The sequence below is a fragment of the Gymnogyps californianus genome, chromosome 7, assembly GCF_018139145.2.
Source record: "Gymnogyps californianus isolate 813 chromosome 7, ASM1813914v2, whole genome shotgun sequence".
Classification (NCBI taxonomy): Eukaryota; Metazoa; Chordata; class Aves; order Accipitriformes; family Cathartidae; genus Gymnogyps; species Gymnogyps californianus.
Window position 1 is genome coordinate 30,494,601 of NC_059477.1, and position 27,635 is coordinate 30,522,235.

The window sequence follows — 27,635 nt, forward strand, 5'->3', positions numbered from 1 at the left end:
ATAAAACAAGTTAAAATGGGGCGAAGAAAAATATTTGCAGTCAGAAATGAAGCATGCCTCCTCTTTTAAGAGAAGCCCCATTTTTACGTTAAATTTGGGATACCCATATATTTGCTTTTGGGAGACCAGTTGAGTCATGCAGAACAAACAATCAAGCTAACAAAAAGTTCAGAAGCTGTTCTTTTTCATGGACCTAAGTTTAAAAAAACAGATTATTTGTGCTTTGGTATCTTCTTGTTTCGTGGAGTTTTCACTGGCACTTAATTCATCATTTGTAACGGGGGTAAAGCTGTAGCTGACTTTCTAGATGCAGCTGGTCAGGATAGAAGAACTGGCTTGGGTGAGAGAGGAATTGGTGGATGTTAGTCTTCACCAGTGACAGCTGGATGGGCTCTGGCAGACCTACTGTGGCTTATCCGCAAGCACTGTTGAAATGGTCAGGGCACTGGTTCAGAACCAGCACACAGAATAAGCACCAACTGGAGAAAAGAATAACACCACCTTAAATGTATTTTTATCTGTATTTTTATTGGAAGTTTTTAGCTGACTCAGTTTTTGTTATGATGGGCTAGGTCATGTATAGAATGGACAAATTGGTTTTATACATGCTAAATTTTTGCATCGCACCTGTCCTTTAATCCTGGACAGCCCTTTGGACCTGTAAGCTTTATTATGTATCCCAAGTTTAAGTGGGGAAAAAACATATTTTGGTCCTGATGCTTTTAGGTCTTCAACCGCCTGAAGCCAGCGGAATGTGAGAATACCCATCCATTTGCAGGGTTGTGCCCTTTTTGCCTATGACCGCTGTACTGGCTGCGCTGCTAGAGTTAGAAATCCAGGAAATCTTTGCTGCTTGCCATTTACTTTTGAGCTCTGCTGAACCATCGGCCACTTCTTCATGGAGCTGATTTTGCCTGTTTTGTGAGTGGTGACCAGAATCTGGTTTTGTTTTATGTCCTGTAGGGTTGCTGAGCTGGAAGATGCACGTCTAAGATGGAAACTTCTGCTTCAGCTGCTGCTGGGAAAAAAGAAGGGAAAGGTGCAGTTCTGGAGGGGAATGGCTTTACGGAGACAGGAAAGAAACCCACTCCTTTAGCAGCTGCAGGAGCAGCAGTGGCACAAGGAGGTACTTCATGTTTTCCACAATTTGAAAGCAGCAGGGGTGTTTTTCATTAGACTGTAAGAATTTAATAAGTACGGTGGCATCTGTCCTCCTGTGAACACGCTGAGTTTATTGGGGTTCTTGGCTGTCGGAGGTCACAGGAGCGGGAAGCTGTGTCACCACGTGGCGTCCAAACATCACTGCACCGTGACAAGTCACCACCACTCCCAGCAAACTGGGCTGGGGTGAGGGAGAGGACAGGTGGTGAGAGGTGGCCGTCGCAGAGTTGAGGCATCCCATCACTGCTTGCCACTAGCCGACCGGTGCTGCGCGGTGTAGGCAGCATGGTGCCTGCCACTCCTCCACGGAGGAGTTAAACAGAGCTGGGGAGCACCCTGTTGTTATGGCTGGGGAGGGGTGTCGTGTGCCAGCTGTGATCCTGCTAATGAGCTAAACAGACTACACCATCTTCAGTCATTGCTGCTGGGATTTCATGGTTAGGGAGGAATTTGGGATGGTCCAGCCCTAATGCAAGAAGGTTCACAAAGAAACCCCCCTACTTGTGCCGTTCCTGTTAATGTCAGAAATAACTCAGGTCCTGATTTCTTTTTCCATCAGTGTTTTTGGCAAGATTTTGGTCCTGCTGGTGTTGAAGTCAATTAGGAAACTCTTGTGGACACCCACAGGCATGGGGTCGTTTTTGGCGGGTGTAACACCAGTGTGTGGGGGGACATGCAGGCACGTTGCTCCTGCCTCCTCTCCCCCGCTACAGCAGGCAAAATACAGCCCCAGAAAACACATCCCTCTCTGGCACACGTGCTGGTGGATCTCCAAATTGGTGCCAGGGCCCTTCATGGTGGCTCCAGCTGTGGGCAAGGCTGTGCCTGCCAGAGAGGCACCACAGTGCCCTTGCTGGGGACTGGGACTGGGCATCCTTTCTGGACAGGGCGTAAGGAGACAAACTTAGAAGGGGCTGCACCAGCTCGGATGTGACGAGAGACATCCCAGCTGTGTAAACTTTGCAGGCAGCTTTTTTTTCCTCTTTAAAATATACCTTATTGCTAGCCAGAGTCTACCTCAAAATGAACCCTTCCCCTCCCCTTCCTTCACTGCAGGGTGGTTTCTCTTCACCTCAGGAGAGCAGCAGGACTCCTCTGCGGGCTCCTCTGTTTCTTACACAGCTCAGCTGGAGAGTTTGTGTTTTCTGTTGGCTGAGTTTTGAAGATCGTTCCCAGCCCAAATTGCTTAAATCTGCTTTATCTATCCTTCCTTTTCAACACCTTTGTTACTCAGTTTTCATTTCCACATTGACCTGGGAAGATTCAGATGTACAGAACAAGGTAGCAGCTGCTAGATTATAATCTATCAGATTAGTTCATTTGTTTGATAAACTCTGTTAGCTTTTGTTAGCCAAAGGAAAGTTTTTCTCAAAAAGAACTAGGAAATCTTTTACACAGAGTTGTTTGGAGGGAAACACAATTTCATGCTGCTGAATGGGTCTGAGCCACCTTCCTTGTGAGCACTATGCAAAGTGGCAGAAAGGAAGGCCTGCTGGGTGGCAGAAATAGAGGAAAGGCAGAGACAGCAACACACAGAAGTTTGCCATCCCCCAGCAGATTTTAATACCTGTTGAAGAAGCACAGGCTGTAGGACCCACTGAGGCAGCCCACTTGACGTGTCATCTCAGTGACTGGCAGATCCAAAGGGCTGATTGGCACCAACAAAGTCCAAGAATGTGCTAAAATTAAAAACCCACAGACGTGCTGTTATGAATAAACACCTTCTCCCCACTTGGCACTTGCCTTGGGAGCACCTCCACCGAGGAAGCAGTCACCGCATTGCCAGAGATGCGAAGGAAAGAGGACGCCTCCGAGGTGGAGTGTCCGTTGGCCCATTTGGCAGCCCAGAGACTTGACTGGTTTTTAAGCGCCCAGTATTATATGTCCCATTAGCAGTGTGCTCTCGCCTTTGGAAAGAATGATTTACAGGCTCAATATTTCTCCTTTTATTAAGAGGAAGCGGAGAAGTAAGTGGAGGATTGTTTGAAGATGTCAGGACAATTGTGATGAAAGCGTTGTGTAATGAGATGTAAAGAGCGAAATCTATGTCATGCTGTGAAGAGGAGTGCTCACAAATGACCTAAAATGGCTAGCAGTGAAGCAGCGTGTGATCGGACGCTGGCCCCAGGACTCTGCAGGTGATGCATGTGCTCTTGTGGTTCGGAGGGCTTTCCTTTGAATTCTGGCTAGACATAACACATGCTCCTGAAAGGGAGCAGCATGGTGCGTGTGCTTGTAAGTAGAAAAATTAATACAAAGTCATCTTCTAACATCAGTTAACTGCAAGGTGTGATTTAGCAGATGATAACAAAAAGGCTGGGCAGCTATGAGGCTGTACTTACGTGGTATTCATGCTAATATAACATATTTGACTCACTAAACTAGTGTAATTACTCATAACAGGCCAGAAACATGCATATTTATGCTCATATTCTTACAGAAGAAGGCAAACGAGGCATGGAGATTAATTATGATGTTCAGCTTGAGGAGGGGAACAGCTTTAAAGGGAGAGCCTCTGAGCTCCCCACCCTGCTTTGGGGCCATACGAACAAGTCTTTATTCTCATCTAAGACAAACTCTTGATTTTATTTATTGTAGAGGTTTTACTCTTTGTACTAGCATGTGAGAAAGTGGCAGCAAGGCTCAGCTAGTGCTGCAGATCACCAAGCTGCTCTCCAGAGCCAAACAAACGTAATTTGCAACACATTTCTTCTCCTTTATTCTACTGAGTCACACAGATGGAGTGCCAACATAGCATGTTTCTCAGATCATAAGGTTTTCATTTCTTGTAGAAATGAATAGATTCATAAGGGTTTATTTATAATCAAGGTAATTGAAGCAATAAACTGAATATTAGTTAAATAATTGAAGAATAGCTATTTTATTATATTATTATTTAGACTACATTATTATAAGGTAATAATATGTCCAGTCTCCATTTCTAGTTCCCTTGCTTTGGATATTTGTCCCAAATATTTCCAGCCTTGAACAAATTAAGTTATGGCTGTAGGAAAAGAGATCGGTATTGTTGATGCTGTCAGTGGAGAAGAGTCCTTTTGTACTAACAATCTGCATCTCATATTTTTAGTCTACTGAAGCTGCCATTTTAGAGATCTTCTGTGACTTTTTTTATAGTAACTCATTGATCAGATGTTCAGAAATTGGCCTCACAGAAATGACACCAGGGAAGTCTCTCCTAATTTTCTATTTTTCCATAAATCATGCCAGCCAAGGAGTCAAAGCTCGTCTCTTCTCTTTCAGTAGGTGCACATATGTATATGTGACAGAGATGGAAACTGGTTTTAATGATACTATATAGGCACTATAGACAAGTCAAATCTGCAGAAGAGCCTCTCACTTTCGGTGCCTCCACTTCTGGGAGGGCAACTCATAACACTTCATGTTTAGAAAACCCTTTTGCTGAATGCAAAGGTGCATATTGCTGCATAGGGTAGGAGACTTTGGAGCAGAGCACCACGTGAGTGAGACTGGGTTGTGTCCTGCAGGCTAGCACTGTGACACCCTCCGTATCAGCACACACGAGGAAGCCCAGGCGTGCGGCTGGAGGAGAAATTTAAATGAGCCACTCTTTCACAGGCAGAGATATTTAGGAAGATGGGTTTCTCATCTTGTAATAAAAATTAAATACAAATTCTCCTAAATGCTAACTGCCTGACTTTAACAAGGCCCAGAGTGCACCTTTCCCTCTCCACCCCACCCTCCGCATGACACAAACACCAAGTTCCCAAATTGATGGTGTTTATGTTTGAAACATTTTTCTGATGTCTGGCTCTGTCAAGACTAATTTTAGCATTTCTAAAGCTGGGTAAAAATATAGCCTCATTACTTTGATGTCAGAGCATAGTTTACTATTAGTATATTCTGGGGTTTATCATTTTAGTCATGTTTAACACGGCTGCAGCAGGCATGCACTATTAAATCTGGCTTATTTTACATTCCTGTCCGAGATTATTTATTTGGAACAATTTCCTCTCTATCAAAAGACACGGCTAATGCTGAGTTTTAATGTGTTATTTACACACAAAATAACCTATTTACAACTCAGTATCTGCCGCAGGGAGAATGAATGGGGCAGTGCTCCCTTCATCCTGTTGTATCTGAGTTTAACAATCTGGATTGCTAATAGAACCATTTATCACGGGGTGGTAATTTATTTTATGTTAGCTGCGCAGGTCTCCCTGTCTCTGATCTATGGAAATACTTTGTATATAATGAAGTTCAACAAGTCATTTGGTGTAAACATGGGGAAACCAAGCTGCAGAACCAGTAAAACTGTAGCTACACATTTTTTCCAGGAGGTAACGACTCTCCTCTGATATTAAGGCTTCAGTTCATGAAATACAGCTCTTCACCCTGCGTGTGCTGTAAGGGCAGAGTGTGGGGCTTTTCTGCAGTGGATCAGAGATTGGTATGGAGTTTGGTCACTTGATTTATGGGCTGGCGGGAATGCTCAGTGCTGCAGAAGTAGCACACTCAGCCCTTTCATAGGCAGAGGAGAAGGGCAGGGAGCACCTCCCATCGCTCTCCAGAGGTCTTCTGTAAGCAAGCCCCGAGTGGCGTTGGCAGGGAGTCCTTGTGCAGTTCAGCTTGTCTCAGTGCTGGATTATGGGAAGACCATGTAAATGAGGAGGAGGAAATGCCAGCATCCCAGCAGACCTCAGCACACTGAAAAAATATATAGTTTGTGTGGCCTGAAACTCAGACAAATTAGGAGAACAGCCCCAATGAAGTCATATCCTCTGTCCACCCTGGAGGGGCAGGGATCTTCTCCAAAGAATGTTTTTCATTGTTGTTCACATTTTCCAGGAAAAGGAATATAACCAGTACAAGCACATTCTTAGCTTCCCTGCCCTGTATTGCTTTGCTATATACAACTTAAAATGTTGAGATATGCGGTTAACAGAAAAGGCTGGGTTGCCTCCAGGAGAGAAGGGGGCAAGTGGTTAAAACTGAATGATGGGAAAACCCCAGAATTCAGACTGCAAAATTCTCCTGACAGCCACTGTCTCTATCATGTGTCTACTATGTATAGCTCAGTGGTCCCCACCTTGGGTAGGGCTTCAGTGCGACACTGCTGTAAGAGCGATAGCAATCAAGAATCGTATTTCTTCCCTGAACATGTCCGTCAGTCTTAAATAAAAGTAATTCTGTTGGGTCTTAAAGTGGATTTCCTTGCTATCATAGCCTTTCTGGCAGGCCAGATTGCCTACAGGTCTCTCTTGTGTACTCACTTGTGTCCCTTTGGGCAACTGGAGGTCTCAGATGTTCAGACTGGTGCAATGCTGAGGCTGTTCCTCAGTTGCAGGATATCAAGGCCTGTGACTAGCTGCCAGCTTTGAATCATGCTGGTTGCCTGACACCTGCTCTTTGGGATAGTTTAGAAGGATCTGTGTAGAGATGGATTAAGTTAAAGCCATGCTGCACCATTTTTATGTTCAATGAGCAGTATCTGATGTGTGGGCATGGTGGAGAGCATTCTGGGAGCAGTAGGTTTATTTCTTCAGCTACATGTGACAGAATTTTAGTCGTTAAGATTGCTACAAACTGTGCCACAAAAGCACATCTTTTCTTCTGCCTTTCTCTTCTATCCATGGCTTGCAATGCTGAGTCTTTCTAGTCTCTTCTTTAAAATAGTCAGCAATACATCTTTGTTGGGTAACTCTTTGCTTTGCTTAATCAAGTGATTGGAGTCCGACTTGTTGGCCACTTGTTTTTTTTTTCCTCGTGGGGGAAACCCCCTTCCCAAGCCCCTATACTGGGTTTCTCTGTGTGGTAGCCAGCCCTGTGGGCAAAGGTGCAACCTCAGAGTGGATAACCATTAACGTTTACAGACTTTTTGGTTCACATTGAATAGCCCTTACAGATGATGCTAGAGTCCATATCATCAAAGCATTTGATGATATAGCAACTTTACAGCTGGACTTGATGAACTTAAGGGTCTTTTCCAACCTAAATGATTCTATGACTCATAACATCAGCCAGCATTCAGTGATTGTATACAGCTGCCCCAAACTGTCATACCAGAAGTTCCTACAATTTCAGCCCATTACAGATGCCGAGGTACTTTGAAGACAGAGTAATTTAATTTCATCCCTAACCACATTGCAGGATTGCACAGCAACTTGAAAAGCTTTTATGGGTTGAAAATGAAAAAAGGTATTCTTCACAGGCTGGTTCTGGCACTGGTGATCCCAACCATTAAGTACCACCTGAAAGACCTTTGTATTTTGTGAGTGTATTATTATTATCATTAATAATAGTTGTAATAATAATTGCTTCCACTTTTCTATTATTTTGTAACCTCTAAAAGCTTATTCTGGCAAGTATTGATATATCTTCTTTTCCGTGGATCCAGTTTAGACTTCAGTGAAGTGCCTCTGAGAGGGTACCTAAATATAACCTTTATAACTAATGCTAAACTTACCTGTTTGTGGGTTGGTCATTTATAGTCAAGTAAGAAAATCCAGTCGCGATAATGGATTGTATTTATCATCATACTTTCCTGGACTGTCTCCTCTGTGCCGCCAGCATGTCCCCATAGTTTGAATTTTTAGTATCTTTGGCAGCTTTTTGCCTGAGCATCTGACAATTTGCACAGGTTTTGTAAATTAATTCTCTCAACACCATCCATTAACCATGGCATTTGAGCCTGTCATAATCATGGGGGATCAGGAATGGGACTTGTTTTGTCTGAGGTTGGCTGCCTAAATGTTAGGTGTCTAGTTTGGGATCCCTTTGCATTAGAGTGGAGTAAATCACGTTGTGGAGATGCCTGCTTTGTTCCCTTGAGGGCTTCATGCCTGATTTGAGGTGGCTAATGTTAGGTGGACAAATCCCAGTCTTCCTGACTTGCCCAAAATTGCAGAGTGGGGTTAAAGCAAGAAACCAAGGCGGGACTAGATTAATGCTTTAAAGCCCTTCATTCACATTCATCAGTCCATAGCCTGATGAGAAGTCTGAGAGCCCTGACTGCCAGCTCTGAACTGAAATCTCGCCCCACGGCTTCTCAAGTCGGAGGCTAACTCAACACCCAAGTGTCAACGCAGCCGTGGGAGCTGCTTCCCAGAGCTGCTCCAGCTTTATACCAGCATTAACAAAACTAGTGTTTTAACAGCCCGTTCAGAGAGATGGGCAATTTAAAATCCCCACTAAAAAGACAAGGAAAAAACCTAGTAAATTCTAAAGGCTACAAAAGGCTCCTAAAAATAACCCAAGTGGAGGAAGGCTATTAATGCAAAAGTAAATAATTATGTTAAGGGAAGCAACTAGAGAGGCCAGTTGTGTAAATCACTTTAAGGGGAACAAGCCTTAGATAAAATCCATTCTTTTATCACACAGATTAAGTCTTCCTTTTGACGCTAAATAATTGATAGGGTTTGGCAGAGCATTCCACGGCTGCCTGCGCGGAGCAGTGGGACTGCTCCTGGGGTCAGACAAGTGGCAGAGAAAAATGTTCTTAGAAATGCTGTGCATCCAATACCAGCACCAAGAAATGGGGCTTGTATTTCCAGCACTTCCTAAAGAATTTCTGCGTGGTCTTGAGAAGATATCCATACACCTCAGAGTGAAAGGAGGACTTGGCATTGCTCGTCTCCTCCTTAAACTGCCCCCCATGAAACCAGGTGGTCTGTTTTCATGGTTTCATGTGGCAATGAGCGAGGTGCAGAGGCCTGGGAGGACACAGCCCGTTCTGCTGCATTTTTTTTTTTTTTTTTTTTTTAATTAGAGAACATGAACTGTGCTGTCTGGTGTCTTCTGGGAGCCCAGGTCCTGTGGGGGGTTCTCTTACCTTGGTCAGCCCCAATAGTGCCTGAATACTTCAGCCTCTTGCACTTCTCTCCACACATGAACATCCTGGTAAAACAGGGAGATGTCATTGCTCCCATTCTGCAGACATGGGGCACAGAGGATTTTCCAAAGCCAAAGTGGCTGTAATGGGTTCAGCTGTTTCAGAGAGATGTCAAGAACTGGTTTTCTCTGCGACTTTGGAAGTTCATAGGTGGCGTACATGGGACATCCGTGGTGGTACAGAGGACTTAGCCCGAGTCCCTTGGGTCACCACAAGTCCCTTGGGTCACCATATCCACTAGCAAGTCTTTCCTCTTTCCATGATATGCCATGTAATCATGGTCAAATGACTCAAATTCTCATGCCCATCTGCCAAATGGAAGAGTTGTTTCTTTCCCTCCAGGAGAGTTGAACACAAGTTGTCTATGCATCATATAGTGCCTTTGAGAACATCACATTGCAGCAGTCAGTACCATTCCTTTTGGTTGCATAAAGGTATGAAAATGTTCAGTAACACTAATAGGATTTTACTGAATTTAAACTAATTTTTGGCAGTGCCTTTGTCCAGTACCTAGCACAGTGGGCTCATAATTACGGGGCTACAATTTTTTCCAGAACCAAGTGGGACATAATTTGCAGAAACCTTAAATTCTGAAATAAATCAATATCCCATTAATTCTGTGTGGGTTCTATGTTTGGCAGGATGAGTTCTCTGATCTTAATGGTAACAACAGAGAATAAACCTCAGCCAAGATTGTAAGTTTAGCTCGTGAAGGAATGAAGTGGATATAATCTCTTCATGCTAACTGGTTTAGGATTATGTTAAAGTCATGAGTTTACATGTGTTTGGTGGTGACCTGCACTGGGTGTTCTGTGACTCCTGTAGTCGTGTTGGGCTGAAATCAGGAAAACCTTGGTGGAAAGAACTGAGAAACATTTTGGGCACATAGGCTGACTGAGACCAAAATTAAAATATATTAAAAAACCATTGAGTGTGATCCCACATGAACACAAATGAAAAAGATTTCACATAAACTTGTCTGAAATCAATTCTGCCTTTTCTACAGTTTGTTAGAGAGCTCCATGGGGTTTTTCTCCTTTTTTATACCCCTCTCCTTCTCCTGGAATCCCAGATATTTTTAGGACTTTATTCCACTGAAAATGCTTCCAATTGTAAGTAAATTGTAAATAAGAACAGGAGTATTACAAGCAAAATATTTATATTTACTGCCACTAATATCTAATTTTTAAAATACAGCAACATTTGCAGGGATTGAATGGTGCCGAAAGCTGTTCTCTTCTCTTACATGGATCAGCTCCTGACTCTGACAGATTTTCAAAAAAATCACAGCTTGCAACAGATGCATCCTTAAGTAAACAGTTAAAGTAGATGTTTTGATTACTTCAGTTGTATTGATATAAAAGATCAGTGTCTGAGCATTCCTGAAAACCATCCAATAGAGGAGGTATCTTCCTGTAAGCCCCTGGCCCTGTGTGCACTGCTTCAACAATAGTTTAATCGTTTAAAGAAAACAGAGATACTTCTGCACCTAACGAGATGCTCTGAGCCTAGAGAGAGTGGTAAGGGCTCAGCACTCCTGACTCTGGCTCCAAAGTGTTGGGAAATGTTTAGATTTTCCCCAAGTGAATTTTTTTGCTCTGTTTGTGAGGGGAAAAAATGATCTTTCTCTGCTCTGTTTTTCTATCTGAGGCTCACCTTGGTTTATGGCTGCTCTTTGTGGGGTAGACCAGCAGTGATGGGGAGAACTACGCAGCATCCTCTTCTGCGTGTTGGCTGGTGTGAATATCGGTGCCCTGTGTGAATGCATGCAAGTGCCTTCTTTGTGAGGCTTGAGGTTAAGCTAAATCTTGTTCCTATCAGTTCGCAGGTAGAGCTGGTGGTGTACTTTCTGAGGCATTTACAGCCACACTTTAAAGTAAAAACAGAGAAACACAAAGGTGAGGACTTTAGGCATTGGTTTGCACGTCCCATTTTAACGAGAGGAATTATTATGTGTTGCGGGAAGCTGACCCGACTCCCAGAGGCTGCTTGTGTGAAGATATCCAATTTTTTGGTGGCTCCCTACAGTGAGGGCACAGAACTGAGCCTGGAGAAAATTAGTTTCAGTTCCTGATCCAGCCCCAAACTTCCTTCATGATTTTGGGAAAGCTGCTTGACTTCCCTTCACTCCCCCATTTATATAATCAGCTTGCGTTGTTCTTTGGGCCTCCAGGCCCATCCATCAGCATCTGGTTAGCATGTTTATGGCATTGGTCATACTGAAGCACTTAACGGGTCAGACCGCATAGAGGTTGCCATTCCCCCCTCCCCACTGCCTGCAAGAGGGTGCTGCTGCCCCTGGGCGCTGTGTTACAAGGTTGACCTTGTTCATATGTCTGAGGTGTCAACCTGCTGCTGTCAAAGGGGGCCAATAAAACAGATTTGCAGGGTTAGGGAAAATAAGGTTAAGTTCTTATAGTGAAGGTATTTTCAATATCTATAGTGGAGAGACCGTTTGGGGATACATAGAGATTGACTGTATTCCAAGGGGTCACGCTGTGCTCTGGAGTAAGAAAGTTTTTCAGGCTATCTTAACTGGCAAACTCAGTTGGAGAACATTGCGTTGTTAATAGCTGTGTAAATCTTTTGCATTGAAACAAAGGAAAATGAATTTTCCCAGTTTAAGAGGGTTTCCTACATATATAATCTGTGGGTGAGATTCATCAAACAGTTTGCTGAGGTTCAAGTACCTGGACATAGTTTTGGACAGACCTGGATGAATTTACAGAAACCATGCAGAGCTTCAGGGTTTCATCCTGACCCAAGCAATAGACAGTGGTTTTAGCAAAGTCCTTTGTAATTAGATTCTTAGGAAAGGTATTGTTCTGGGGGCCAGGTGATGGAAGGAGAAGAAAATCACTGACGTGGGATGACAGCTTCAGAGAAAACCTTGGTTTCAGCTTTCCTTCCCATTAGCCTGCTGTGCAGGTGCACACTCTAACACTGTAATCAGCTGCAGAGGAGCTGGCAATACTATTGTTTGGTGCTATTTTTTCTCTTTGGAAAACTCTGGAGGAACCTTCATATGCTGTTACAAAGACGTCCTTAAAACATCTTTACTGCAGGGTCCTGTATTTCAAATGCTGGAGCTGTAACTCTTAAAATAGATATGAGATGGCTGAATGTGTGAAAAACATTTGCATCTCTTTTTCTGAGCTCTGTGCATGCTGCATCACTTCTGTAAGCAAGCTAAAAGGGTTGGGAGGAAAAAGAGTTTTGCAAATTTCTGTGCTTCTTTTAATTCCACTTGAAACAACTTCTTAGCAGCTGAAATAAGATCCAAGGCTATCTTTTGGCCACATAGAGTCAGTGACACTTGAAACAGGCTGGATTTATATGTAGTTACTAAAAAATATATAGCAAAATGAAAGTCTCAGACACTGAGTTCATGTGCATTGCCCATTGTAAAGATAAGTAACGGCTGTTATAAGATCACTTAAATGGTTACCTTTGGGACATAAAAGGGATCTTTGAAGACAGTAAGTCTTAATACAGAAATGTTTACTCATAAAAAATACATTTGGAATGGGGGAGGGGAACACATTTCCTATTAATGTGGGTTTTGCCTTTTATGGCAGGTTGTAGCAGGTCTTTAACCTCTGTAGCACTTGAGCGAGGATAGAAATGAGCTTCTCTAAGTATCAGCCCAAAGGGCCTTTCCTCACTGCCTGTATCTGCAATGTCTTTTGTAGAGATGGTTTTAGTTTATTCTTCCTTTCTGTGACCCAAATGAAAAACTATTCTTTTCCAGCTTCAAAACTTTCCAGTAGTTAAGTCCTGAGGGCAGAATAGAAATGTCCTCCTGAATTTGGTTCATTTAACCTTGTGTTTTGTGAGGTATGGAGCTGGTAGCCCAAACCATGCTTAGACACAGTGGGAATTTGAAGGCTACGTCAGCTGACTAAGGCACGAGAACAGAAAACGGAATTGGCCGTTGAATGCCATGGTCGTAGGTACCACAAACGAGGGATGATGTTTCTCCAGATGCTCACAAAGGGTGCAGATGTGCAAGCCCAGCATTCCCGATCCGCCTCTGGGTGCACATGAAGTGGGTGGTGGCTCATGTTGCTTGTCAGTTTTCTGGTAACGGTCTGCAGGTAATTTTTAAATACTTTTTCTAGACAATTGTTATGCTCCTAAGTGAGGACAAAGGTGACGTCAGCAGCATTTGATCAGTGCTGTGTGAACCCATAACTAGGGAGGATGTGAATTCTGCTTCAAAGTTTTGCAAAATTATTACTAAATGGGGTAAGACACAAGGTGCCAGCAGTCTCAGAGTGGTAGAAAGAAGTTTAGAGTCCTTTATGGAAACCATGGTGGGTTATGGTCAAAAGTCTTTACTCGGATAAGATGATTTACAGAGCAGCAGAGGTAGCCTGGACCGGAGGTGCAGGAGGAAGGCTGAGTTGTGTAGAGGGATTGGAAGGCCTTTGACCAGCTGTTGTTCAGAGATGTGAGGAGCAAGACTAACTGCAGTGTTTGAGCCAAAAGACACCATTTTGTGGGATCTTCAAGAGGAGCACTTGGTAGCAAAGGGAAAAGTCATGAAGTATTTGAGCGGAAGAGTAACATGCTCATAGAAGCATAAGAAGGAACTGGCTGGGTGCAGAAAAAGACAAAAGGTAAAGAAGCTAGAAAACAGTCCATGTTTATTGTGAAGATGAGGTTACCAAGCTGAGATGACTGGACTTCTCATGAACCTTTTCTCTAAGCCCATGGCCCAGTGCAAAATTAGCTCTCCATGTGCCAGTGACAGAGCAGGGCTATTGATGGACTTTGTTATTGTTATTCCAAAACATGATGCTCATCCAGGCGGTAATCCTTTAGGTAAGTAACAGAAATTAGGTTTTGAGTCACATACTGACCTGTCTTTGTAGTTAGTACAGCGTGTTCTGGTCACGTAATGAGACAGAGGACAGATTAAATGAAAGACAGGCAGGATTTTCATTCAGGAAATTGGTATGGTAATGACAGATATGGGGTCTTAGCATCTTTCAGATAGGCTTCATCTAGCCTCTTCAGGTAGCAGATACAAGCACGGCTCTCGCTTATATTCACCCAGTCAAGCATGAGGAGGTAACAAGTTCTCCAGGGAGGCTGGTATTTAATATCTGCCAGATGCCTGCCGGAGAATACTAATACAGATCCTAGGTTTAGTGAGCCCTGGGAATGCAGATGGTTGGTAGCAACATGCCTGGCCCGACAGCCACATCTCCCTTAGCTCCATGGCAGAGCTGCCTGGATTTTCATCCCCTGCTATTTGGATTGTAAAAGCGATGGCTCGGTCACAGAAGTCTTTTGCTTACTTTCCTGGGAGATTTTGTGGAGGATTAGTGGGCAATAGAGGGAGAGATGCTGACGTTTCCATCAGGGTATCACACCAGTGGGTACGGGGAGCAGCAACATCAATCGCCCTAGACGTCACTCGGACCATCCTCTCAGGCAGCACAAGCCAAGTGCTGTGACGCAGTGAGGGCCATGGGGAGGGTTTGTGCTCGAGAAGCTTCAGCCAGCTCTTGCGGTGTGTGCATCCCTCTCTGAGACCATGGCGAGGGGAGAGGGAGGGTGGCATCCAGGCCTGCCGCAGCCCTTGTGGGAAGCCCTGGAGATCCCACAGCTTGTCCTCAGGCTGGAGAGGGGAAAGGACTTCTATGAATCTCGCTTTCTTACCAAAAAAAGGGTAGGGAAAAAAAAAACAAACAACAACCCTGCAAGGCTCCATATAAATCAGGGCAATAAAACTGCCTGTGGTCGCAATCAAATTATACGGTCTAAATCTATATAAAAGAACTGGAGCAGGTTCAGTCCAGCACTAATGTCCTCCTTGCTGTAAGCAGCGAACGGAGGGGGAGGGGGAGGAGGAGGAGGGAGGGGAGGCGCGGCGCTGGGCTCCCGGCACCAACGCACCGGGGAAACAATTTGCTGAGGTGGTTGAAGTACATGTTTTAAAAATCTGTTTGTGTCCATAAGGGTTTGAGAAGAGGATGTCGTCTGCTTACTCGGTAACTTGTGTGTGGCCTGCAAGTGGTTTCAGATGCTTGGCCAAAACCAAATAATCTCTCCTTTTAGGAAATTTGAAAAGTATGCGTGCATCCCAAAAAAGAACGGAGATTTGCACTGATGTCCCGTGCTCCTGCCTCAGCGCCTTGTGTAATCGTGGCACCGTGTGTTGGCGAGATGGGGAGAGAGGGATTGTTGAGCCCTCTCTGCTGGAAACAGAGACTAGATATTATGATTTGGGCTTTCATGAGACTCTGAGTTAATAGATTGTTTTTAACGGGAGAAAAGACTACTGGGGTATGTCATATATCTTCAGAATTCAGCTGAATGCTGCAAAAATGTCCAAATTAGGACATGGTACTTACTAGAAGTGAAATAACAGAAGTAGTGAACTTTCACAGTGAGAAGAACTTGTAGATAAAGTTGAAATTTATGATGGTGTAGGAGATTTTTAAACTGAAGGTTTTGGCTTCTTTTCTGAGTACCCTGGCCACGCTGACAAGTTTATAAATCTCTGTGGTGTTTGGCTAATATGCTGAGGATCTGCACTGTCCTACTCAAAAGTGGTAGCTGCCTTCAGTATTAATTAAGGGCTGTATTAGGGAAGAGCAGTGGGAGCAAGAGGCGTCTTTCAAGTCCGGCAGCCACTGCTTTCCGAGGAAATGAGCGGAGAGGCTGCACACGCACAGCCTGAAAGCCGGAGGGACTCCCCGCACCCCGCGTCTGCCCAGCAGCTGTGCGGGGCCAACCAGAAGGTGTGAAAGACTCATCGGGGGCAGGGGGGGGAACATCAAATCTCCTGGGGCAAGGGGAAAAAAAAAAAGCCAGGAAGCTAAAAGCAGTAGCAGGTTTAGGCACAATCCATCGAAGACCGCTGCAGACTTAGATGAAGGAAATGGCACCAAGAAATTTAATAACCTGTTATATTTATGTAGCACATTTCATCCTCAAAGCATTTTACGAACTTAATGATGTGCAAACTACGCGCGCACGTATCCTTTCATCTGCCAACGACTGTAGCTGCCTTCGGTGTGAAGCCTGATGATGGCTGCTTTGCAGCATCACAACAGTATACGACAGCAAGCAGAAAATGCCTTAACTGATTGAACTGGGAGCAGGCAGCTTTAGGGAGGCAAAACAACCTTTGGGCAAGACAGAAGGATTGAGAACAGTTGTGCTGGCAAAGGGCACGTACGGCAATATCTTCTCTGACTACAATCAATCCGTGATTAATCTTTTAGAGATCCCACCAGATAGAGCTTTCTTTAGGGAAAGCTGGAAAATTAACCTTAGCTGGCTAGAAATCTGGTATGAGCTTTCTTCAGTGCCACTTGGCAGTGTCCCACCTCAGAAAGTACTTGCTGACTCTGACTCACATGAGCTGCTTTTCCACCTGAGATCCAACGGGATCAAATAACAAGGTTCTATGGATGGCAGTGTGATGTCCATTTCTTAAATTTTCCCACTTAATGGCATTCTTGTCTCAAAGGAAGGGTGTTTATTTTTAAAAAGGGTCAATAAGCGAGCATTGGAAATTCTGGGAGATGTACGAGTTGATAGCATTTCAAAGTTGTCAGGAAAGAAAAAAAAAATGCCACACCAGCAGCTTTGCCCCTGTTATCTTCCCAAGGAAGTTCTGTATTTTCAGGCATGATAGTTTTCAATGTCACCTGCCCTGTAAGAGTTTTGGTGTGCCGTCTAATCCCCCAACTTAATGAGTTCTGCAGGGATGCACCATGATAGCTAAAGATCATTTACCTGAATTGCTTTTTAATTTCTGGAATGGGAAGCTGCTTGTGCAGCAGGATAATTACATTATAATTTACAGCAATCCAAAATCAATAAATTTAGTCATATTGGGATAGAGAAGGAGGGTGAAAAATCCCCCCACCATTAAATTATTTCACACTCTATATTTGATGTTCCAAGAATTCAACAATAAACTTTGGGGGATGGGAGAGAGGAGTGGAGAACCACTGGCTTCCTGAGACTGGTCAGTAAATCAGCTTTGCCCGGTGATTTCTATAGTGAAATAACACATGGTTGTGTTTGCAGAAGAGGGCAAATACAGCAGATAATAATGTCCTCTTTCTGATTTATTTTAATTCCAGAGTATTAAAGGAGAGAAAATGCTTTGTACTCTCTGGCCTCTTGTTCCAGTGGGGAAAAGCTGATAAACCATCGCCAGCTGCAAGCTAAACCTGGGCGTCCACTTGAGCTTTGCTCCCTGCCTGAATGTAACAGTAGAGTTGAATAATTATTGGGGTAAGCCACTATGGGAACTGGTGGGGTTTCAAGCTCCTGACGTCTTCATCACGATGAGATTGGAAGCTTTTCTCCAAGTTAGTATTTTTGCCACGTACAAGCTATTGGGCTTATTGCAGGGAGAAATTAATGGAAGCCCAAGAAGTGTGTTGTAAGGAGAATAGGCTATGTGGCCCCAGTGTTTCTTGAGCTTCAGAGCCTCTGCTCCTCCCTACTCTGTACCCAGGAGGGACCACACGAGGGACAGTCTTTTTTTTGGAGAGTCTTCAAAACCCAGCAGTGCTCTGGCTGATGGAAGCACTAAGGGAGGAGGGGTGACCTTGCAACGAGAAGGTTGGTCTCAGGACCTTTGTATCTGCTGCCAGCACCTCTTTGGTGCAAGCCAGGCCCTGGCAACACCAGCGCTGATCTGGCTGACCCCTGGGCCACCGGGCCAGCAGCATCCGCAGTGCTCCATGTTTTCCAGGGTCCACCCAGGAGTCAGGTTCGGTTCCTACAGGTCAGAGGAATAGCAAATAGACACAGGTAGCCCAAACACACCCCTGCATGATTTAAGATAAATATTATTTGAGTAGAGAGTTCAAGGAGGTTCAGTTGGGCACATGGAGATTAGAGCTGTGGTTTTGGTTTGTTTTTTTTTTCCTTCTGTTTTCTTTAAAAGAAAACTTCCTGGTTGTATTAAATCTCACCCATGTCTTCACTGAGGTATGGCCTGCTGAATTCATCTCACAGGAAGATGTATTAGGTGTTTCTGGACTTCCTCCGCTCAGACTGACTCGATTTTATTTTTCCTTTGAAACCACAGAAAAGCTGTCGATGCTGCACCCAAAAAAGGATGTTGTATGAAAGGAAATCACTTTGTCTCTTGTATTTGAGGAGGATTATGATCTGGCATGACCTCATTATGGGTTAGGCGAGGATATTTCTGGAAATACTAATTAAATACTTTTTCCATCCCTTGTGCCCTTGTAGCATGTGTAGACTTTATAACAAGAAAAAGAAAAAAAAAAAGCTGTCTGCGAGGAATTTTTTCAAGCTCTTTCTCCAGTTAAATGAAGTACGTACAGTTACAGTCATGGCAGCAATATTAGAAGCTATTAAACAAAGTTTTCTTAGTTGTGATGAACTAGAGGAAAATAATTATCTGAAAGAAGAGAGTAGAGCTGGGACTCTCCAGGCGCTTTTGTCTATGTTTGACTTCAGCAGTCTGAATAATTCTTGTAATTTCAGCAAGATCACTCTGGATTGCTGAAAACATCCTTCCTTCTCTGCAGTTTTTTTTTGCTTTCAATTTTTTTTCACATTCAGGTTCAGTGAGCACAAGCAGTAGTGCACAGCCCCACAAACCATCTCGTTGGCAAAAGCTGGTGGTGAGCTGTGGCGTGGGGTGGAAATCTGTTACACTGGCACAGCCAGGGAAGAAATTACATGGCACCACGTCCTAATATATTTATTAATGGATATCCTCCTGTTATATCTTATGGTAGCGTTCTCCTCCTGGGCTTGCCCATTTTGCTCCAAGAGCCGTGTCCTCAACTTGTGGCATTTCAGTGAATTTTAGCAGCTCTGAATCCAGCCCTGACCGTCTGAGCTGTTTCCTATTGAGGTCAGTGGGAGTCTTCCAGTTAACTTCAATGGGAGCTGGACTTGGCCACTGACAAAATGTCTTTAAAAATTGCCTTCAGCAAATAAGCTTGTAAATGTTAGCACTAAAATAGCAACGTGCAGGCCCAAATATGTCTGTATTGAAAACACATGCTGTCAGATAGATAAAAATGTGTTCTTACAAAACCTTCAAACATCATCACATGGAGGTTGTAAAGATATTTTTTTTTGATTGTGAAATTATTTTGATTGTATATTTAGCACTTTAGTTTGCTAACCTGTTGTGTGGCACTTCACACAGGGTTGAGTCTAATGAGGCAAACCCCTGACTTGTCTGAACGAGCGGTCGGTGGTTTTTGGTTTTGGTTATTGTTCTAAATCCAGGGAGGTGGTTCTTCTTTTTCCTGTGAATGTGAGATTTTCTCCAAATTGCAATATTCCACTGGTATGTAACAATATCCAGTCCTGCATTTTGTTTAAAGTCTCATTGCCCCCATGGATATGAAGCAGGACTGCTATATTGGAGCCAAACAAGGGAAAAGGAGACTTTCTCATGTTAACTTCAGGAGTTGCTTCTTGACCTGCAAGTGGCCAACCTTACATTGTAACATCGCACATGGAGAGAAGATATGGGGGAATTGCCCACATTTTTATACTTTTTCTCTCTCTGTCCTTCCCAATGGTTAAGGTAAATGAAAGCTCTGGTTAGGGTGGCTTGGGGTAGCCGATGAGTGGACCGTGGCTGGCTGGCTGGTTGCTCGCTTTGCACTGCTGTGCAACTGCCGGAGTAGTTTGTCTGTCATCAGCATCCTGAAGTGCTGCACTTGAGAGTGATGGTTAAGGCAAACGGAGCTGGGTGATGGCTTAAATGCCTGTTGTAAATTGTCAGGCTTCAGGAGTGGATTGATAATGGATAACTTGATTCAAGGCAAAGCAGGGGCAGTTGTGGAAGTGGTAACTCCATCAGCCATCCCAAGGCCTGCTGCCTCTGGCTGTTGGTGAGCCAGTGGCACCTGGCCTTCGGCAGAGGGAAGTGAAAAGGTTTTATCTAGGCTCATCTGAGATGACTTGTGTAAACCATTTCCATCTTTCAGATTCAAGTCGATGATGTTTGAATACTCCTCCCAGCCACGCGGGTGATGCAAACGTTGTTGCCTTTGTTTCTGTTCCTCTCATCAGAAGTACTTCTTTGCAGGGGTCAAAATCAAAGCTCTTCCTATGAAGTCTATTAAAATGAGTTGAACGTGACTGCCCAGAACAGGGAACAGGAAAATCTTTGGCAGGGCAAACCCTCATGGGGAGCTAATGGAAGCTGGAGCTCAATGGATAAAACATTGGGCTGGAGTTTGCCAAGACAAACACTTGGACTTTTCCAGACCATGTCCTTGCCTTCCATGGGACACGCTTACATCAGCGGGTCCTGCCGGTCCCTGTGGGTGGGGGCAGAAGCACGGTTTTGGTGCTGTTGGTTTGGTGTGACCCCTTTTCTTCTTGTGGGAAGACTGCTGAAAGAAAATCTCCTGTTAGAGCTTGGCATTTGTGTTATCTCAGAGAGGCCTCTCCAATCTCATCTGCATCAACAAACTACTCCGGTGGACAATACAGTTTATACCAGCAGAAGGGCTCCTCCTGCAGCTAAAACCCATTCCCCAACCCAGCACGGAGTACCCAGGAAAATTATGTTTTCCCACTTGCTCTTTTCTTTTTTTAGGTTTTTTTTTTGGCCAGTGCATCTGTCTGTGCCCAGGACTTCAGGAGGGTAGAGCAGGGTGCAGGGGAAAGGTACCAGGACCCATCGCCCTGCGAGGGAGCTGAGGACACCGGCAGTGCTTTGCAAATTGGATGCTGGGTGGCCGGTCCAGTCTGCGCCCATCATCTAGAGGGGAAAAGCATAACGAGGCTTCTGCACAGAGATTTATGCATGCCACGACATTTTTGGCTTTGCAAGAGAAGGGGCCCCATTCTTTCCTTTAGCCAAGGAGGCTTTTGAGAAGCTCCAACGTTCTTCCTTTCCGACTCTTGAGCTGAAATAGGTCTGTACCTTTGGGTAAATGCACTTGTAGGACAAAGGTGCAGATGGTTCAGGTCCTGGTCACTGCTGTTGCAACACGCAGTGAGACTAAAGTACAGCTCAGCACAGACACTGAGCCCAAGCCGATTATGTGAAAAAGTAACACATGAGCAAATTCAGGGTGAGGCAGAAGAACAGTATGGGATTTAAAAATCTCAGCCCTGTTATTAATTTCTCTGGAAAAGGTGAACTAATGATTCTGCTTTTAATTCATTAGTGTTTAGGCTAAAAATATGTTGGCTCAGTAAGAAAATGATAGAGTAAAGGGGAAGATGTAATAAAATCTCTCTCCTCCTCTTAAAAAAAAATGTTTTGCACAAAGCAAAGACAATTCACTGATTAGAAATGAAAGTTGTAGTCCCATGGGGCCAGGCTGGAATTACTGCATACCACTTGCCTTTGAAATCAAGGCCTCCAACCTTCTTAATGTCCAGGTGGGGAATTCCGGTGGCTTTACTCTAATCCAGGCAAATCTGAAATCCAACCCTGTTGGGAGGAAACAATGTGGGAAACAGATTCATCTTGATCTCGGCTTTGTGCCTTGGAAAACGATTAAGACCAACTGTTAAGCAGCTCCCGATAGAGTTCACAAACCTGCCGGCCTCTGTGTGACACAGATTTCTCAGTTCAGGCTTCACCCCTTAAAATAACAGATGGAACTGATCCGGTTAAGCTACAAAGTGGGTTTCCCTTATTCCCCAGTTGTTAAAATATTATTTCTGTAGTTGCAAATGATTTTTAACCTGATTGCTTTGCTGTGATTAATTTTTTTCCAGTTTCTATTGTCACTTTAAAAAAATCAAAACCAAACAATTTAGTGCTGCTGACAGGCAGCCACGCTGACTTCTTTGAGAGTGATGCCCTGAGACACTAAATCCCATGCAGTACTGTAGAGGTCACACACATGGTCCTATCAAACTCACGCGGTAGGGTTCCTTCTATACCCTTTTTCCTGTCCCAATCTCAGTCAAGATAACTGGTTTTATAGTAGCTTTTGAGGATTTCAAAGTGATTTAGAAAATCAAGCCCCTTGAGGTACAGAAGTATTCATGTTCTGCACATAAATAAAAGGGGGAAGCAGAAAAGCTGCTCTTTGTTAAAGCTTATTTTGGCAAATCCATGAAGAAAACCAAGGACTCGCAAGTCCAGCTACCGATATAGTTGTTAGAAAAATTTCCTCAAGAGAACCTGCTTCCATGAGATTTCAGATCTGGTGAATGCTGGAAGGACATTCTGACCTTGCAGAATCTTCCTGAAAATGAACATCAGAAAGTTTTGAGGTCTTTATGCTCCTACAATACTGGTTAAGGGAGGGTGGTAAGAAAAGAATAACTAAACATTTATGTAATCTTTGTTATTCTTATTATTCTTACTTATGTTAATTGCATATGGTTACTATCAACACCCATGGGTAGCAAAACTTGCTGCTGGTTTGATTCTCAGGTAATTTTGCAAGTGGTTACTAGCAGATTTGTGAAGGTTGGCACCGGACTATGCTATTTAAGGGTGGGATTTCAAAAGCTTCCAGTGGAATTCGGAGTACAGATCCCTCCGTTTCTCCCCTGCAAATAGACATTTTATTCTTTACAGTGGATTTATCATTATTGCAGTTTTGGCAAGGATGTATCAGCAAATATTTTTTAACACCATTCCTCAGCATTCCATTACTTAAAAGGCATGGGCAGCTTTGTTCTTCTCCCTTCCTTTTTAGACAGCACATCCAAAAGGTGATTTTTCAAAGTACAATTAAATACTCAGTATTGCACACATCTTTTGCACTATGTCAAGGATAGAGGGATGGATGCTGCTTTTTTTTCCTACTGGAAATATTTCGCTAGAGCTTCGCACGCATGTGTGTGTCTGTGTATGTACGCATGTGTGCTGGCCACCAGTCCCGCTCCATCCTGTAGGTATTGTTGATGTCTCTTGCTAGGACCAGGAAGAGCTAACCAGCCAGGAGAAGAACCAGTCTGAAAGTCTGTTTCAGCCTTAAAATGGGGGCAGAAAGTTTCATCAGTTTGTCATGGGGGAATGTTTCTGCCATTAGTGGTGTTCCTTGAGGTCGGGTTTGTTTTTCTCTTTACCAGCCCCATTTTCTCCAAAGATTGCCCCATTTCACTCCTTGGAGGCTGCCCAGACACCACACGTTTGAGTTGAAACTGGAGCTTTCTGGTTCGCGGGCTGGCTCAAAAAGACGATCGCAGCCCTGTTCCCGGTGCCCAGCAGGGATGAGGGGCCGCGTGGCAGTGCTGGTACCTCCCGTGGGCGCAATGCCAATGCAGCCCAGGCAGGACAGAGACGGGGGGTAAAGCCTCCCGCTGACCTGTCTCAGAGTGGAGGCAGGGCTGTGCTCTGCTGCCTGCAGGTGGTCCTGCTTCGCCTTGCTCCTTGTCTGCAGGGCTCCAAGCGCCTTCTCCTCCGAATTGCATCCCTACCCTGTAAGCATCAGTGCTCTGCTTCCAGTGCACTTTGCCGTTGTCCCTGCTGAGTTCAGTGATATTTAAGCACGTCCTTAAAGTTGAATTTGAGCACAAGAGTTGGGCTGAATGGGGATGTCAATGTAAAAAATAAATGCTATAAGGTTCTGGCTGATTTTGCACTTCACTGTTGCAATTTTGTAGAGTTGTTTGCAGTTAAGTATGTGTGTTTCCTTCTTCTTACATGCTGGGAATGCAGTAAATAAATGGAGATCATAAAAGGGAGCTCTCTTAGCACCAAGCCAGAAGGCCAGTCAGATAGTCGAGGAGAAGTTGGAAAGAGTTTGAGAGAAATTCACATCTGTAAATGACTAGGTTTTTATGTAGCAATATACATATTTAATTTATGCTTGCAGCGACAGCAGTTGCATATGCAAAAGCAGGCATGCAATTGCATGTGCAGTTCTGCTCAGGATTCCAGGCCTTAAGAAAGAAGCGATTATCATCGTAGATGAGTTATACTGTAACGGCTCTTCATGTTGTATAAGGAGCATCTGTATGCCATATTATGCACATGTGAAACTATTTTTATTATATTCATTTGATTTCCGTGGGAGATCGCATAGTAACCATTTGCATTTAATGGCTGCATAGAAACTTGTCTTGCAAAGAGTTCACCGTTTATGTACATGGCTCTTGATACGCAACGTACCTAGATGGTTGACATTTACACACGTACAGTTAGTATTTTTACAATGAAAAATCCAGTTGCTTTGCCCCAGAGGAGTTGCCTCGTGAGATTTTCATTGTAATTACAAACATGCAACTTGACGATTATTCTATTCAGGTACGTTTCTTAACGAATAACAAATTGTTTTGATAAGAGTTAGTCCTCTGTTCCCTGATTATGAGAAATGGTTGGAGGCAGATGGCTGTGAAGGAGCTTTTGCAGTTGCTAGTGTGAGATCTCTGCCCTTTTTTATTTATTTATTTATCTGTTTTGAACAGTGATTTCCTCTTAGGCTTCTCCCCATGATAAAACTCTTCACTTTTCACAGGATGTAATTTCCTCATTTTCCGGGTTCTTCTGAGGCTCAGGAAAGTATGGTTCAGCAGTTCAACCTGCTATATTGATCTTCGTCTTTAAGCAAAGAGATGCACGAGACCTTGCCTCAGAAGCAGTGGAGTGTTTAAACTTCTTCCTTTCCCAAGCTCATCCTTTAACTTGGTTATTTATTGTTTGTCAATGTTGTTATCCATATAGATGCTCAGGTCTTTTTTGACTTTTCCTGAATTCTTGTCCACACTAATTTCTTATGGCAAAAGGTTCCCCTGAGGAGCCACATGTCAAAATCTCTTACGTCTGCAAGTGGTAGTGAGCGGTGCATTACAGCTGACGATCTCGATTTCCAGTTGAGAATTCAAACAGTGTTGCATTTGAACAGCCACCTTTTCTTCTGGCTGCGCTTTTTCCGAGGCTCACAGTTTCCAATTTTCAGATTACTTCTGTCAGAACCAGGAATTTTTTAACTTCTAAAAAAACAACTCAGGAAGGAGGATGCATAGATGACCAGCTCTTCATGGTTTTCATTCTTTGTAACACAATAGCAGGATAAAGAAATTACACGGGGAGAGATGGATTCTAAATAATTATGTTTATTCAGTACACAGAGATATGCCAAGCCTTGCCACAGAGGTACTGCTGCTCTGTTTTATGTGGCTTTTACATAGCATAGAGGGAGCCCTGTGAGCACCACAACAGGCTTTCAAAGTCTTTCAAGGGCTGTTCCAGTATTAATACCAGTTCCCTTCCACAAGAAGTGCTCAAGGGGAAGGGGGGAGGACAGGAGGATGCTGGGGACTGCAAAGAAAATTCATGTACGTTAACAGAGTGTAAGAATTTTGGGTACAGGGTTTACGGTTATTTTTGGCACTGGTAAAGTAAATGTTCATTTGTGAGTTTTGTTAACAGAATATTTAAACTGTAGAGGTAGTCTAATGTTGATGTATATCTCCTTGGGGGGCTTTTCCCATTCTTTTTCCAGCTCTGGGTTTAATAATAGTAATATTCTTGTCATATATATTAGATAATGGTCATCATATTTGCCTGTCTCCATAGGGACACCGTGAAAATTAATGAGCTAGTGTTTATAAAGGAGGACACTCAGATCCCCTTACTCTGACTAATTACTCTCTGAATACCTGTATTGATTTAGCAGGAGTGTTCCCAGTATGGGATGATGTTTTGCAGAGAGAAGAGCATCCAAGTCTGGTGAGAAGTGCCTTGGGGATGACACATGCTGCTGGTTTCCCAGCCAGCTCTGAGGAGTATATTGACAAATACCTGATACTCGAATATGTCACCTTCCCTTCTCCAGGCTCTGCAGGACACATTTATTGCAACAGATTATCTCCACGGTTTGTTAGACCAAATAAAACATGACTTGAGGGGGAAATCCTCAGGTTTCAGGGTCTGAACGTTGGGGAAGGCAGTATCTATTGTAGGCTAATATATGTATCACTGCGTGTGTTTGGGTGCATAGATAATGTTTGTACATGTCAGATCAGGAGAAATGTATTTCAATATGTATATTTTTCTTCCTGATCTAACAAGTACAAACTTCAACTGTTGGTAAAAGCACCAGTTTGTAATTGTATTTAATAAGAGGATGGCCTGGAGCCAAGCACCCAGAGATCCCAGCACCACTGGGTTTGGGAATGAAGCAGGTCTCGGTCAGGGCTCTGTGATGCAGACACATCCCATCCCTGTGCTCCATCCTGGTGAGGGCTCTGGCACCCACTGAGGGTGACAGGTACGACAGCTCCAGCTAGATTTTCTGACCAGAAAAACTGGGGCTTCAGGCAAAAACTGGGCCAGAAGAACATGAGCTGAAAGGAAAAATCTAATGACTAAGCAACCACCAAGTAATACAGTTCGTTGAGTTTAGCACTTAAACCTGTTGTTCAGATAGCAGCAGCAGTTGAACCTCAGCAGCCCAGACTGCAAAATCCACACCAGTCCTGTGCAGAATTAGCCTGTCCCGAGGCCAAACTACCACAGTTTAGCTTGCTACCCAGACCAAAAGCAGCTTGTCACGGCCACCTCGCAGCTATTGGTGCAGACAAGCAGCTCCCCCCAAGCAAAGGATGAAAGCGGTTCATTTACACCGAGGGATTGGAGAGCAAAGAGCAATCAGTGGTGTAAAGCACAGGCCGTTAGCCCTGGACATCCCCAGTTTCAAGGCTTGCAGTGCTCCAGGTCCACAGTGCAGACCGGAGAGCATACGGAGCAAGCAGACCAGCTCCTCTACCCGGCTCCGGGAGTCTCGTATCTCATCCTTTGCCAATCACCAGCCTCTGAACTGAAGGAAAGTTTATCCCAGGCCAGGTACGGCGCGAAGGATACACATTTCTGCGTGCTATGACTCAGACGCAAAGTAGCAGCTTTGGTCTGGTGGAGGTGGAGCTGGGTATATGTTGCAGCCCAAGCATAATAAAGGTCTGGAGGCTATAAGTGGGGAAAACCATTCACAGTCCTGACTTGGCAAAGCTCTTAAAAAAAAAAAAAAGAGCTCTTTGCCCCAAGCCACAGAGCCTCCCAAATCTCAGTTGGTTCCCAGAATTCAGACATCAGTGTTCCTACGAGAAATGAACACACACTGTTCGTTTTAGTAAGGATCGAATTGGCAGCTGCGTGGAGTATTAGTTACAAGAACATAATAGACGTGGTAGAGGGCATCTTTAAGCCACTAAAAGTGACTAAAGGGATGTCCTGTTACTCCTGGAGTCCTTTTCCTTTGGTTTCTTCCAAACAGTCGTGCAGCAGAAATGTATTGTTCTGGGGAGGTGAACACTTGAATGTCCTTTCAGTGGGACAGTGCTGCTCTTGAGGCATTCACTGCTTCCTAGATTGCATTAAGGGTTGCGCTTTGCTGCAGCTTTTAGAGATACCTTTGCTTTTGTAGGCCTTTCCCGTAACTGTTCCGCAAGTCCGAATATATCCTGAGTGTTGCGACCTAACAGCACAGCATGTATTTTTTGTGTGACTCTTGCGATATTGCCTCATTTAACAGTAATCTGGTATCATCCCAGCTTCGCAGACTCAAGGGTCAGATGTTGTGATGACTGAGTTGTGGCAGGACAGTACTGCTCACCATTTTGAAAGTTTCTTCCTGCAGAAACTCTGAGTGTGTGTGTGCATACATACATTTTCATGGTTTATTCTTCTTTAAGCAGCCTGAAATCT

At 44.0% G+C, this 27,635-nt stretch overlaps 1 protein-coding gene across 1 annotated transcript in view; it reads left to right on the plus strand.

The window, feature by feature from the left end:
* Positions 1-27,635, plus strand: part of GLI2 (GLI family zinc finger 2) — a 196,039-nt gene that overhangs the window by 50,880 nt on the left and 117,524 nt on the right. Inside the window, exon 2 of the mRNA XM_050900282.1 lies at positions 964-1,126. Within this exon, the coding sequence (XP_050756239.1) occupies positions 994-1,126 (133 nt within the window). The 5' untranslated portion in view covers positions 964-993. The remainder of the gene's footprint in view (positions 1-963; positions 1,127-27,635) is intronic.